The sequence below is a fragment of the Barbus barbus genome (assembly GCF_936440315.1).
Source record: "Barbus barbus genome assembly, chromosome: 25".
In the NCBI taxonomy this organism is placed as follows: Eukaryota; Metazoa; Chordata; class Actinopteri; order Cypriniformes; family Cyprinidae; genus Barbus; species Barbus barbus.
Genome location: NC_136753.1, coordinates 21,750,515 through 21,763,421, shown reverse-complemented (window position 1 = coordinate 21,763,421; position 12,907 = coordinate 21,750,515). Strand labels below are relative to the sequence as shown.

At 36.7% G+C, this 12,907-nt stretch overlaps 1 protein-coding gene across 2 annotated transcripts; it reads right to left on the bottom strand.

The window, feature by feature from the left end:
• Positions 1 to 12,907, bottom strand: LOC306844677 (protein kinase C delta type-like). 2 transcript variants are annotated; one of them, XM_079376980.1, is made up of 18 exons: positions 12,641 to 12,907; positions 8,508 to 8,636; positions 7,934 to 8,133; positions 7,776 to 7,842; positions 6,352 to 6,511; positions 6,243 to 6,274; positions 3,456 to 3,541; positions 3,247 to 3,376; positions 2,904 to 3,004; positions 2,703 to 2,793; positions 2,497 to 2,627; positions 2,240 to 2,413; positions 1,962 to 2,053; positions 1,770 to 1,832; positions 1,521 to 1,659; positions 1,246 to 1,434; positions 1,029 to 1,157; positions 1 to 934 (listed from the first exon to the last, which is right to left on the bottom strand). In XM_079376980.1, the coding sequence occupies exons 2-18, from the start codon at positions 8,614 to 8,616 to the stop codon at positions 776 to 778; spliced, it is 2,052 nt and encodes a 683-aa protein (XP_079233106.1). In that variant the 5' UTR covers positions 8,617 to 8,636; positions 12,641 to 12,907; the 3' UTR covers positions 1 to 775. The 2 variants fall into 2 exon arrangements, with proteins under 2 accessions (XP_079233106.1, XP_079233105.1); XM_079376979.1 differs by having other exon boundaries at positions 2,497 to 2,793; positions 12,641 to 12,705.

Here is a 12,907-nt window from a genome sequence, read left to right as displayed (position 1 = left end):
CACCATGAAAATGTTTATTGGACCCTGTGATGTTTCTCATTCTAAGACAGAGTCATGTATGGCAGTTGATCATGTGGTCTCTTCATTTTATAAAAACACCTTAAATGCAACAATATACAAACTAAAACACAAACAGATGACACTGTCAGAGCTAAGATAGTTATGTTTCTGTACCAGATATACACATTGTTTTCAAACTAATTAAAACACAATATATTCAACACTTACAAAGCACACATTCAATAAATTCTGGTCGATCCTTTGTTCAAACAATTAACTCACAACAAAGAGAACAGACACAGGTCACAGCAGAAATGTACAACATAATCCATGACTGTATCATGCACATACTGATTTAAACAATACTTGTATATAATCTCGGACCTAATTTGTTTTTGTACACTTCTTTGAACTGCTCTTTTCCCAAACTGAACTTAGAGCACACTCCCTGCATTCAACTCTCAAGTTTGTACTAACCCAGCAAAGTTATTTTTTGACATCCTAACTTTGCAAGGGCAAGTTAAAAATGGCATCGAGATTGCGACACCCTAAAATGCAACAAGACAGCAATCTCATTGATGCACAATGATGAGGCTCAAAATATCTATTAGGTTACAAAAGGCCTGTCTTATCTCAGAAGGTTAGAGTTTAGTTCTTTTAAAGGAAGAGTAAGGAGAGTGCTCATGGTTGGTTTGGTTAGAGCAATAAACTGGCTCAATACTACAATCACATAAACTTAATAGATCTTTTTCTTTTTGACCACATTGTAAGTGTGTCACTTTTGCACAAGATGCTCCATTTTTGGATTAACGAATGAGAACCCAGCAAAAGCGCTCTGGTCCATGGAATCGATCAGGCCTTTCTCGCAGTGTGAGAGACGGGGTTTCTCACTCAAAAACTCCCGGTCAAAGTTACTGCAGTCATTTGGACCTTTCTGTGATTAAAAAAAAAACAAAAAAAACAATGAAAAAACAGAGAAAGACAAAAAAAAAAAAAGAAAAGAAAAAGATGAGTATGGGAAAACATACCACTTTTGGTTTGAAGGGGGGCTCAACTTCTTTCTTTTCTAAAGCAGACCAGTTGACAGTTTTGAAGAACAGGTGGCCTCGTATATTACCCACAATCCCTAAACGGCGTGATGGGTCGCGCTCAAACAGCTGTGAATGGATTAAATAAAGATAAATAGTGCAATAGCAAAAATGTAATTTGTGTTGTTTTTAATGGTGTATTTTTGTGCATGTGTACCCTTTCTAGCATGTCTCGAGTATCCAATGTGATCCACCGCGGATAATGAGGTGTGTCCATTCGGATCGAGTCAAACAGCTCGTCCTCGTCGTCACCATGGAATGGAGACTGACCAATCAGCATCTCATACACCAGCACACCAAACGACCACCAGTCTACTGAGAATGAGTACTGCTGACCCAGAAGAATCTGTGATTTCCACACACAAGCACATCAGGTCAATACCAGGCCATTGCCGGTCTGAGAGTGAACCAAGGCCAAAATGTGTTTCATACCTCAGGAGCAATATAATCTGGAGTTCCACAGAAGGTTGTGGCCCGATTTTCCCCAAACACATTCTCCTTACACATTCCAAAATCAGCTATTTTTGTGTGACCATCTCCATCTAACATCACATTATCCAGTTTGAGATCCCTGGCAAAAGGAGAGAGAGCAACAGTGAAAATGACCCAGAAAGCCTTTCTATGATTTCTGAGTGGAGTAATTAATAAATATAACAAAACAATGGAGAAAGTTGTGTGTACCTGTAAATAATGCCTTTGGAATGGAGAAACTGCAGGCCACACACTATTTCAGCTCCATAGAACCTGGCAGGAGAAGTCCATTCAATACAATTAATTTGGTGCCATTTATACGCCACAAGTGCCCATTAATTCAAGGGTTCAACTATTTTTTTAAATTATAGAAACATTTTTATATGTGTATGTGTAACATACGTGGCTCTATACAGATCAAAACGCCCCTTTTCCTGTATATGAAACATCAAGTCTCCTCCATTCAGATACTCCATCACAAAGAATAAGTGCTCCTGTTAAAGATAAACAAATTTTAAAATATTTGTTATAGCTAACAATAATCGTTCATGACATTCTCCATTAACATATTATTTGGTACTGTCAGATTTAGACACTGCAGAGCAGGAGGAGCTGTGGTAAAGTTTTTTTGGAATAGGACCTTATTGTAGTTGTTTTTTCTGTAAATGTGTGTGGTGTACCTTGGTTTGAAAAGTGGAGTAGAGGTGTGTAAGAAACGGATTTTCCCAGGCAAGAGCCAGCACTCGTTTTTCTACCATGGTGCACTCCACATCATCATCCATCAACACCACATCTTTCTTCAACGCCTTCACTGCAAACCATTCACCAGTGCCCTTTAGTTCAGCCAACAGCACCTGAAGACAGAAAGATGATGAACTTGTATTTGTATATTTGTATATTAATGCGTGTTTGGGGGATAGAAAAGTTTGTTTGTTACCTTGCCAAAGCTTCCTTTGCCCAGGACTTTGTGGAAAATGAAATGCTCAGCAGTGATGCGTGTTTGGTGGGTGATTCGAGAGGGGGGATGAGGACTTGAACCCTCCCACAGATGACCATAAGGAGCCCTATCTGCAATATAAAATTGCTGTCGAATCAAAATCATATTTTTAATTCTCACAATTAGTTCCCACCAGTCACACCTACCACTAACATCAGGAGTTTTATTAAAATCCTGGTAAACCTCAACATCCTGTGTGTTGCTCTGCGAGTTGCTTTCAGGTCGCTTGGTGGATTTCTATGATGGCAAAAATATGCATAAACTTTAAAACATAACAGCATTAATGTGTTGGAATAGAGTTTATAGTATATAAGTGCCTCATAACTTGGGCTTGTGCAAATATTTACAGTTGAGACTTGGGTAAGAGCCTCTGCCAGTAGCTTCTGGTTGATGCCACACAGGTTGGCCACTTTAGTCTGGCACTTATGATGAACATTCATGGAGCAGTCTGAAAGAGAAGAGATGATTGCAAACATATATTCAGGGTCCTACATTAAGATTAGCACCAAATAACAAAAATGTATTTTTTACCATGTAATTATAACTAACCAATTTACAAAGTTACTGACCAGTGGGCTGGTAACTATTTTTAAGTATTTCTAAATACTAAAATGCTTTAAAGCATTATGTAAACAAATAATGGCTAACAAATAATTTTGGGCCTTTTTAATACACACACAGTACACTCACCTTCGCATTTGAGGCCCTGTTTGACAAGACCCCACAGCAGACTGCCACAATGGTCACAAAAGGTGGGGCTCATGTAGTTGTAGGTCTTAAAGCGATGTGGCATGTCAATCTTAAAACGCTCTTTCTGAAACTATAGGCACACAAAACTTAAAATAACCATGGCACAATAAAATAAATAAAAAAAGAGAATAGTGTAATACAATTCATACCATAGTGTCTCTACTATTGGCTGCAGTGCCCGTGCACCTTCCAATAATTTTATCAATACACTTCTTGTGGATGGCTGCATTGCATTCTGGTGGAGAAAAATAAAAAAATATAATATAATATAATATAATATATACTCAACAGGCGGCCCATCTGCATTAATTTTGTGGCCCGCGTCATGATGAAGATTAATGTATTTTTATTACAATTTGCGCTCAAAATATTAGACAGTTTGATTTTTATTATTATTATTATTAAATGTATCCTATACAATCGCAGTAGTAAAAGCTGCTCGATCTCAAGCGCTGTAATTAACCACGCGCGGCACGCCCCAAACAACTTAAAAGAGAAGCATTGTCCAACAAAAGAGGACAACATGATTTTACTCCACAACATCAGTCGAGTGTTTGAAATAACTTCATTTTGTGAGCTTATGTGCGGTTTGTCACAGAACGAGGCAGATTCTATACGGTAACGGCAATGTCGATTATCATTGGATTATAAATATACTTTATTATTATGAAAATACCAGAGATGGCTTGAAGAACACAGATAAACCATGTATTGTCCCGCCGTATGTTTAATGTCGTATACTATATTTATATTTATATTTATTCATTTAGCTGACGCTTTTATCCAAAGCGACTTACAATTGCTATATATGTCAGAGGTCGCACACCTCTGGAGCAACTAGGGGTTAAGTGTCTTGCTCAGGGACACATTGGTGTCTCACAGTGGATTCGAACTCTGGTCTCTCACACCAAAGGCATGTGTCTTATCCACTGCGCCATCAACACTGTTGGATATTTAAATAAATAACCAGATCGCGAACAGATTCAATCACCCACGCAATCTAGTTCATAAGTGGCAGGATTCATATGTCTATTAAAGCCTTAAATCACAATGTACCGTTCAAATCTGCGCTCCAGAGAGAGCAGTTTACTTACATGAAACATCTTTACAAAGTCTTTTGTATCGCTATTTCTGTGTTACAAACATTCAAATAATCACAGAAGTACTAGAATAAAAGTTTATAGTTCGGATATAAACACTGCTGTCTACAGAAGCGATCGAAATAGAATAAATCACCTTTTTGAAAGTGATGCTTCAAATAAAGATTGCATCAATTATATCCTGCCAGCAGGTGGAGACAGGTGACTTAAACTGAGATTCCTTCAAGAAACATTGATTCATTCAGGAATTAAACAAGTCTTTATGAGCAAGTCATGAAGTTTTGAGTTATGAATCATTTGTTTAACTTTTTTTATCAGTTTAAAAATACTGATTTGAGTATTTAAGGTTTCTCTGTGAATCAGGAAAATCTGAAAGTGAACGCACCCGCACGCGGAGGGTTAAAGCCGCTGCATTCAATATCTTTAGACGGTAAATTTAGATTTCAAATTCAATATTGCTTTTAGAACTGTTGAAATTATTTACTGTATGTAACGCAAGTACTTTATAAGTAACTGTAATTAAATTACCTAAAAATGAACAGTAATCCCTTACTTTACTTTTTCAGTGGATTTTCAAGTAATTTTTTTTCAAGTAATTTAATTACAGTAACGTGTTACTTAGTAACGCGTTACACCCAACACTGAAGACAATATACTGATTTAGAAATACTGTTTACTGACTGAGCATGTGTGTGTGTATATATATATATATATATATATATATATGAGTAAAAATCTGGAACAAAAAAAGTTTGTTTTGCTATATTGAACAGAGTATTGGACAAATTCAAAATGCTAAAACTAAAAACGTTCTTGAACAGACATGGTTCACAAAGTACTTCAGAAAGAAGTATTATTTTTCATATTAACTATATTGTATCAATATTTTATTTTTTTAAATAGATAAGAACGTTTTTAGTTTTAGCATTTTGAATTTGTCCAATACTCTGTTCAATATAGCAAAACAAACTTTTTTTGTTCCAGATTTTTACTCATATATATATATATATATATATATATATATATATACACACACACATGCTCAGTCAGTAAACAGTATTTCTAAATCAGTATATTGTCTTAAAGTCTGATGATGCAAACCGTAATTTGTGGCCCTTCGCATCATATGTAGTTTAAATGTGCTCTGAACTTGAGTACCCCTGATATAATATAATATAAAGTGACCCTGGACCACAAAAGCAGTCTTAAGTTGCTGGGGTATATTTGTAGCAATAGCCAAAAATACATTGCATGTATTGCATATCGACTGTTCTTTTATGCCAAAAAACATTAGGATATTAAGTTAAGATCATGTTCCATGAAGATATTTTGTAAATTTCCTACCATAAATATATTAAAAATTAATTTTTGATTAGTAATATGCATTGCTAAGAATTTCATTTGGACAACTTTAAAGGCGATTTTCGCAATATTTCGATTTTTTTGCACCCTCAGATTACAGATTTTCAAATAGTTGTATCTCGGCCAAATATTGTCCTATCATAACAAACCATACATCAATGGAAAGCTTATTTATTAATTATTTATTTATTTATTAGCTTTCAGATTATGCATAAATCTCAATCTCGAAGAATTGACACTTATGACTGGTTTTGTGGTCCAGTGTCACATATATTAAGGGACAGCCATTGGGAAAGAATTTCAGAGGCTGTGTGTGTTCACAGTGTTGCTTTATTCTGAATAAAACGGGTAAACAGAGAACAATGGAAAGCAATCCATTCATGTATTTCCCATTTTAGGGCACATATTCTTACTAAAACTAACTGTGGACAGGTATTTAGGAAAACAGAAAATAAAACAGCAAAATATACTTACGTCTACACTTGTAACCTTGCTTGTTAAGACCCCTGGGCAGCAAAAGACAAAATGATAAGTACGTCTGTGTTATGAACTTCTTACAACTTACTGAATAGTCAGGACTGACCAAACAAAATCTCTGCAGACAGAGCAGAAGGTGGGCTGTCTGAAGAAGGTGGCAGTGAACTCATGGTTTTTGATGAAGTGAATCTTCGCCTGTTTAATAGCTCCACGACGGCGATTGAGAGTTGGTGCCTCCTCTTCTAACACTACTGACTGATGACAGTCTGAGAGCAAAAGAGAAAAAACAAAACAGGAAGCAGAATTGAAGTTGATGACAGGAAACTTTTTAACAGTTATTTAATAAAATCTTCATGTCCTGAAAGCAATAAATTATAACTTAATTAATAATATTTTATATGCACACACATACAATATATATTATTCAGTGTGTATTTATTGATTCTGTTTCCTTCCATTTTTGAACAAGCACCTTGTGTAAACATCACCTAAGATACACACCCAACAGGGATCAAGTGGGATCCACAACCAGCCTAATTATACCGTGCAGCGCTTCTTTAAATCTGAATAATCAACCAGTTGTTCAATTAACTCACAGATTAGCCAGCACCAAAAATATACTACTGTTCAAAGGTTTGGGGTCAGTAAGATTTATTAAAGGTATTCTTTTATTCAGCAAGTCTGCATTAAATTGATCAAAAGTGGTAGTAAAGACTTTTACATTGTTAAAAATATTTGTATTTTAAAACAAAAAGATTAAGCAGCTCGAGTGTTTTCAACTGTAATAGTGATAAGAAATGTTAATTCAGAAACAAATTAGAATATTAGAATGAAATTATGACACTGAAGACTGGAGTAATGGCTGCTAAAAATTCAGCTTTGCCATCACAAGAATAAATTCCATTTTAAAATATATTCAAATAGTTATTTCACAGTTATTTTAATTAACAATATTTCACAAGATTACTGTTTTTACTCTATTTTGATCAAATAAATGCACCTTGGTGAGTATGAGACTTTTTTAACACTCCTAAACTTTTAAATGGCAATGTAATTTTGCAAATCTGCAGTTAAATATTTTGTATTCAAAAAACAAACAAGAAGAGACGCAGATAGAATGTTTGAAGAAGTCCCAGTGTAACGGAGGGACAAGCTGTTCTGACACGTTCAACAGAGACATTCCAGTGTTAAGAACTTTAAAGGGAGTCCAAATGGATTCACACACGCCCATACCCTCGACCCCTCCCACCGCTAACGGCAATAGGCTAGATTCAAGCAGGGGGTTGAAAAGTCTTTTGAGAAGGAACTCAAGGGTGGCGCTAAGGTAAAACGCCCATTATTGCCACTGTAACTCAGGGTGGATGTACTAAACTGGTTGAGCGTAATATGAATAACTCTTTTAAAATCTAGTAGTTTTTATTGAAATTGTATTTTTTATGAGTGGCAATCCAGTCTCAAGTTAATCATTCTTTTAGTTGTGTTTTGTAATGATTTTTTAAGAGCATTTATTTCATTGTGACCATGTCTTACCTGTATCTGTATCCTCCAAAAAGAACTGTACAGACATCATAACCTTCCCTGAAGGCTGCAAATCAACCTGAAAATGAAACAAGACTATAAAATTACCTGTAAATGTACAAACACTGACACTCATACAAATGTCTAGACATAACCACATTGTCACATACCCAAAACTCTACACGTCCATTTGCCTTCTTGCATCGTTCTGACAACACAGACACACCCACAGTAACTTCTGCTAAAGGTTCCTCTGCAGTTCTCATGAGTAGTATTTGTATAACACGTCCCTCATAAATATGTGCATCAAAAGTGGATCGCCAGGCAGGATACATGGTAGGCTTCTTCTGGATCAACGTTTTTCCTCGCTCTTAAAGGGAAAGGGGGACATTTTTGATTAACTCTGTTAAGTCATGCCAGTTCGGATACATTAATTGCCCAGAAAAATTATATTAAACATAGCAAATGATAGCGCTTTTAGTCACATCGAAATTAAGGTCAAGTATGAGAACGTTGCATTGTGGGAAACAATATTCTGTGCAGTGAGCTCTGTTCTAAACTACTCATTTGGCAAAATGAAGCAAGTAATCCAGTGCTCTGCAGATGGAGGATTTGCATGTTGAATCTGTGTAAACAGTAGACTGCAAAAAACAACACAAGACGCATGGCAGTATGCCATTCCAAACATAGCCATGCACTTGAAACCCATTACACACACACATAACTGCATACACATTTACTCACCAGTGCTGAGAGCTTCTTTCATTTTGACAGCACAGAATGGTGCCTCAGCCATTGGCAAGAATGTGCCAAGATCATAGGCATTAAACGCAATCCTCAAGAAAGGGGCCATGGCAACCCCTCAGGCACAGCCTAAAAAAAGATTCAGACAAGCAAAATTCATATGACTTTTCCGATGCGTTTGGTGATATGTTCAGTAAAGAAGCCAAACATCAACATTGCTGCATATAGCAATAAATAAAAAACATTTTTCATACTTTAATATGTAATTATAATTTTGTAATCACAAACAGAAACCTATACTTTGTTCATGCTAGCACGTGCCTGTAGTGAAAACTGTTTAGTCTTATATAGGATCTTAAATGTTCATTTCTGCACCTGTTCTATTGTTAAATCTAATAGTTGCTCTCTTAGTAGTTTTGTAATGCTTTGTTATGTTACTTTTAATCAGTTATCGCCAAAAATAGCCATCCATCCTCTCTCTGACCTTTAGTATTAATCAAGACTTTTTTTCTGTGCCTTTGAGGCTTCAATGTAAATGATTGTAAATGAGATTGAGTGCTTCACTGTATTTTCTCAAAAGCTGCTGCTCTGTTGGTTCAGAAAACAATCCATGCTGAAATGATCAGAGTGACATGATCAGTGACCCTGAAATAAAAATACTTGAGCTGCAGTCTCTAACACTGGGATTCTTCAAAAAGGTATGTAGAGTTGTAGGTGCTACACACAACCAAAACCATCACAATTTAACTCTTCTCATTAGTATTTCCAGGGTTTAGAAGTATAATACTTCCTTCGTATTACCTCACACTGAATGGGGGGGGGGGGGGGGGGGGGGCAAATTTTATGTACCAAACAGACATTAATGTGTTACTGCAGGCTTCAGAACATCAGAAGGTGTTTTAGGAATAAATTTGAAATTTTGATCTCTGAAGGTTACCGCTGTGTTACACATATTCGATATCAAAGTCTATTTACAAAGATTTGATTTTCATATGATGTGACACATGCAGTGTATGCAAATTGTGTGTAAAAGTGTGAACCTAAACTGGTGGTTAAACTAATAGCTACCAAGGCTATGTGGTTCCTATATTTTCTTTGATGTACTTTTTTTTAAATAGAACTCCAATGACTAAGAATAAATACAAATATAATTCTATGCAAATAAAATGTATATTTCAATGCCTTTTTGCTAAACTTCTTTGGTTTAATTCTCATGCAACAGAACCATGTAGAAAAGGGTTCCTGGTCATCTGTAACATTGCCCTTCACTCATCATGTTTATTTCTATTGCATGATCTTGCTTTATTATTGTGGATCAGAACATTTGGAACATGACCTGATGAGGTTTATAGGTTATGATAATAATTGGGGCTGAAATTGATCAGTCTTGTATAACATAAGGACTCCACTAACTTCTGTCGAAAGCCAATGACATGGGTTGTGACTGCAACAGAAACTTCATAACAAACTTGCTCGTTGTATTGCAGTGACTGTATTTAGACTGCATTACTACAGAGTGTGTAAGAAAGACAGGGAGAGTTAGATTTGAACAGACTCATACATACAAATACACACTGCTGTAGTTCAATTAGGATGGGCACTTGTGGAAACATGTCTGAAACCAGCATGAACATGTTGCAGCATCTCATTCGAAAACCTAACTCTCTACATGTGTCTGTGTATATGTGTGTGTGTGTGTGTGTATGTGTGTGTGTTAGAGCTAGAGAATCAGTGGTGTGGAAGAATGTGTCAATAACATAAGCTTGCAGCACAGTACGAAATCAATTTTGAAACTATCCATGTCACATCAGTAAGAGTCTCTCTAGATGATCACATTTGCATCATGAATCCTGTTCAACCAAATTCAGCCAAAATAAATAAGTAAATAAAATAAAACTAGAAGAGCCCGTGGACCTGTGTTAGTAGGTGTAAAAATGAGAGTGAAAGAGAGAAGGAGAGAGACAGCGAGGGTGGTTATGTTGGATAGGCAGGTGTGGTTAACAGGCTCCATGTGCTTTCCTGAACATAAGCCATAATAGGAGCTGAAACACAATTACAAGGGTGTAAGAAGTGTGTCTATGTGTGCATGGTCTTGTTAGGTAAACTAGTACTATTGCTCAAAGGATAGTGGTTTGTTCAAATCCCTAACCCCAAGTATTGAACTGCTTATATAGAAATACTCCACCCAAAAATTCTGTCATCATTACTCATTGTCATGTAATCCCAAACCGGTATGATTTTCTTTATTTCTCCATAAGATATTTTGAAGAATGTTAGCAACCAAACGGTTATGTTTCCCGTTGACTTTGCATTTTTTATGGGAACCAAAACAGTTTGCTTAGCAACATTCTTCAAAATATCTTATTTTTCTATGTTCCACAGAGGAAAAGGAAGTCATACAGGTTTGTGAGTACTTGAGGATGAGTAAATGACAGAATTTCCATTTATGGGTGAACCATCACTTTAAGTGTGTAACTGATCTTGCACTGTTTGTGCTACAAATTGAGATTGAGGTGTGCTACATATTTGGATTTTAAACAATGAATACTTCAATTTGACTTGCCCAGTATGCAACCACTTAGATACCACCTAGCAACCATATAACAATTGGAAGACCTTAGCAACTGCATAACTGAAATCTAGTTGCATATGAAGCATATAAACAAAATTCTGATGGAATTATCAATATGTTATCAAGCTCACTGTAGCCAATTGCTTTAAAGTGCATGAAATACATAATTTTTGCACACCAATTCTGGAGTCTTTCAGTTCACTGATGTCAAAAGGAACAACAGGTTTCATCACTCATGTCCACAGTAATGCTCTCAACATCTACAATACGGGGCAGGAAGGAACTATCGACACCCTTGAACAGAATGAAAGAGTGGTGTGGTGTAAACTGTTCAACCACAGCAGGATGTGTGTCTCCATGGCAAAGAGTTGCCACGTCAGACACATGCTGGTATAGGGATGGATATCTATTAAAGGAAATGAACTGAAATCTGTCTACAAACCACAAACAACAACTAAAACAGTAGATAATTACTGTGAAATGTGACATAACCATTTCCACCATGCCCCAACACACACACACACACACACATGTTGGTTTTTGTGGTTTATGGGGACTCTCCATAGGCGTAATGGTTTTTATACTGAACAAACTGTGTGTGCTATTGCCCTACACAAACCCTACACCTAAACTTAGCCCTCACAGGAGACTTTGTGCATTTTTAGATAAAAAACACCATTTAGTATGTTTTTTAAGCCTTTTGAATTACGGGGACATATGCAGTGTCCTCATAAACCACCTTCATATTGTAATACCTCTGTCATACCCATGTCATTATACAAATTTGTGTCCTCATAAACCACATCAACATGCACACACACACTCACACACACACACACACACTCACTTAGTCATCTCAACCAGAACCACGCTCCATCTGTTTTGTGTAAAGATCAATAATCATTGATATTTTGTACAGGACCATGTCAGTGGTATTTTAAACCCCTCAATGTCACAAACTGGAGCTATTTATGGAATAAGAATCAAATTTGATAATTCACTAAAAATATCTCTTTTTACTAACAATCGTGTAACAAACTAGCTAGTCTTTGTAAATCACAGGTGCATGCAGCATTTTTGAGTAACGTTATCACCAGCTGACTGCGAACTCGCCTGTAAAGTATTCAAGTGCTGTCTAGGTAGGTCATTAGGTTGAGAAACAACCTCTGTTGCTTTTACAACTAACGGTATGGAGAAGTGTTGTCTAGCAAGACAAAGTGTGAAAACGCCGATTCTGTCAAGGTCCAATAAACAGCGGCGTTCTCGAAAGTGTTGTGTAAAACTGCGCCCTTTTTATATTATTCTAAAAGAATAAAGATATGTTTAGGCTTTTCGAAAAATATAAAGTCATAAAAAACACTGAGGAGAAGGATTAAAGTCTAATGTATCTAAAAACACAGCCTGCCTCCGCGGTCGTCGCTCGAATCCGTTCAGCGCATCACTCGGGAAAAAGCAGCGAAGCAAATGAGTCCAACACTTTAAAACGCAACACCACCAAAGTTCTGTCTCGACCAGGCAATGTTAGATCCAAAAAAACAACGAAGTGCTGCTAACTTCTTACCTCTCCTGCGGAAGAAGCGGACTTTTTTCTGAGACGCCTGCTCGCTTCAGTGATTGAGGAAGTATAAACCGCTCGTGGAGTTCTGAGAAAAGTAGGGCGGAGTGACGTCGCACAGGTGCTCTCTTTCTTTCGATCCCTCTTCTGTCAGATGGCACTTTAATAAAAAAGTCAGTGCCAGTGCGCTGAGCAGAGAGTATAGGTGCGTTTGTAGAGACTGTATCAGTTCATCCAGTGTGTGAGTGACCTCTTTGCAAAGGGCTCAATGTG

Bases quoted from the DNA above. Each gene is read 5' to 3' on its own strand.
- LOC306844677 (XM_079376979.1), bottom strand. From the start codon at position 8,616: ATGGCCCCTTTCTTGAGGATTGCGTTTAATGCCTATGATCTTGGCACA. The intron at 8,134-8,507 runs GTGAGTAAATGT...TTTCCCTTTAAG, and splicing joins GAAAGAAGCTCTCAGCACTG to AGCGAGGAAAAACGTTGATC. The intron at 7,843-7,933 runs GTATGTGACAAT...TTTCATTTTCAG, and splicing joins ATGGACGTGTAGAGTTTTGG to GTTGATTTGCAGCCTTCAGG.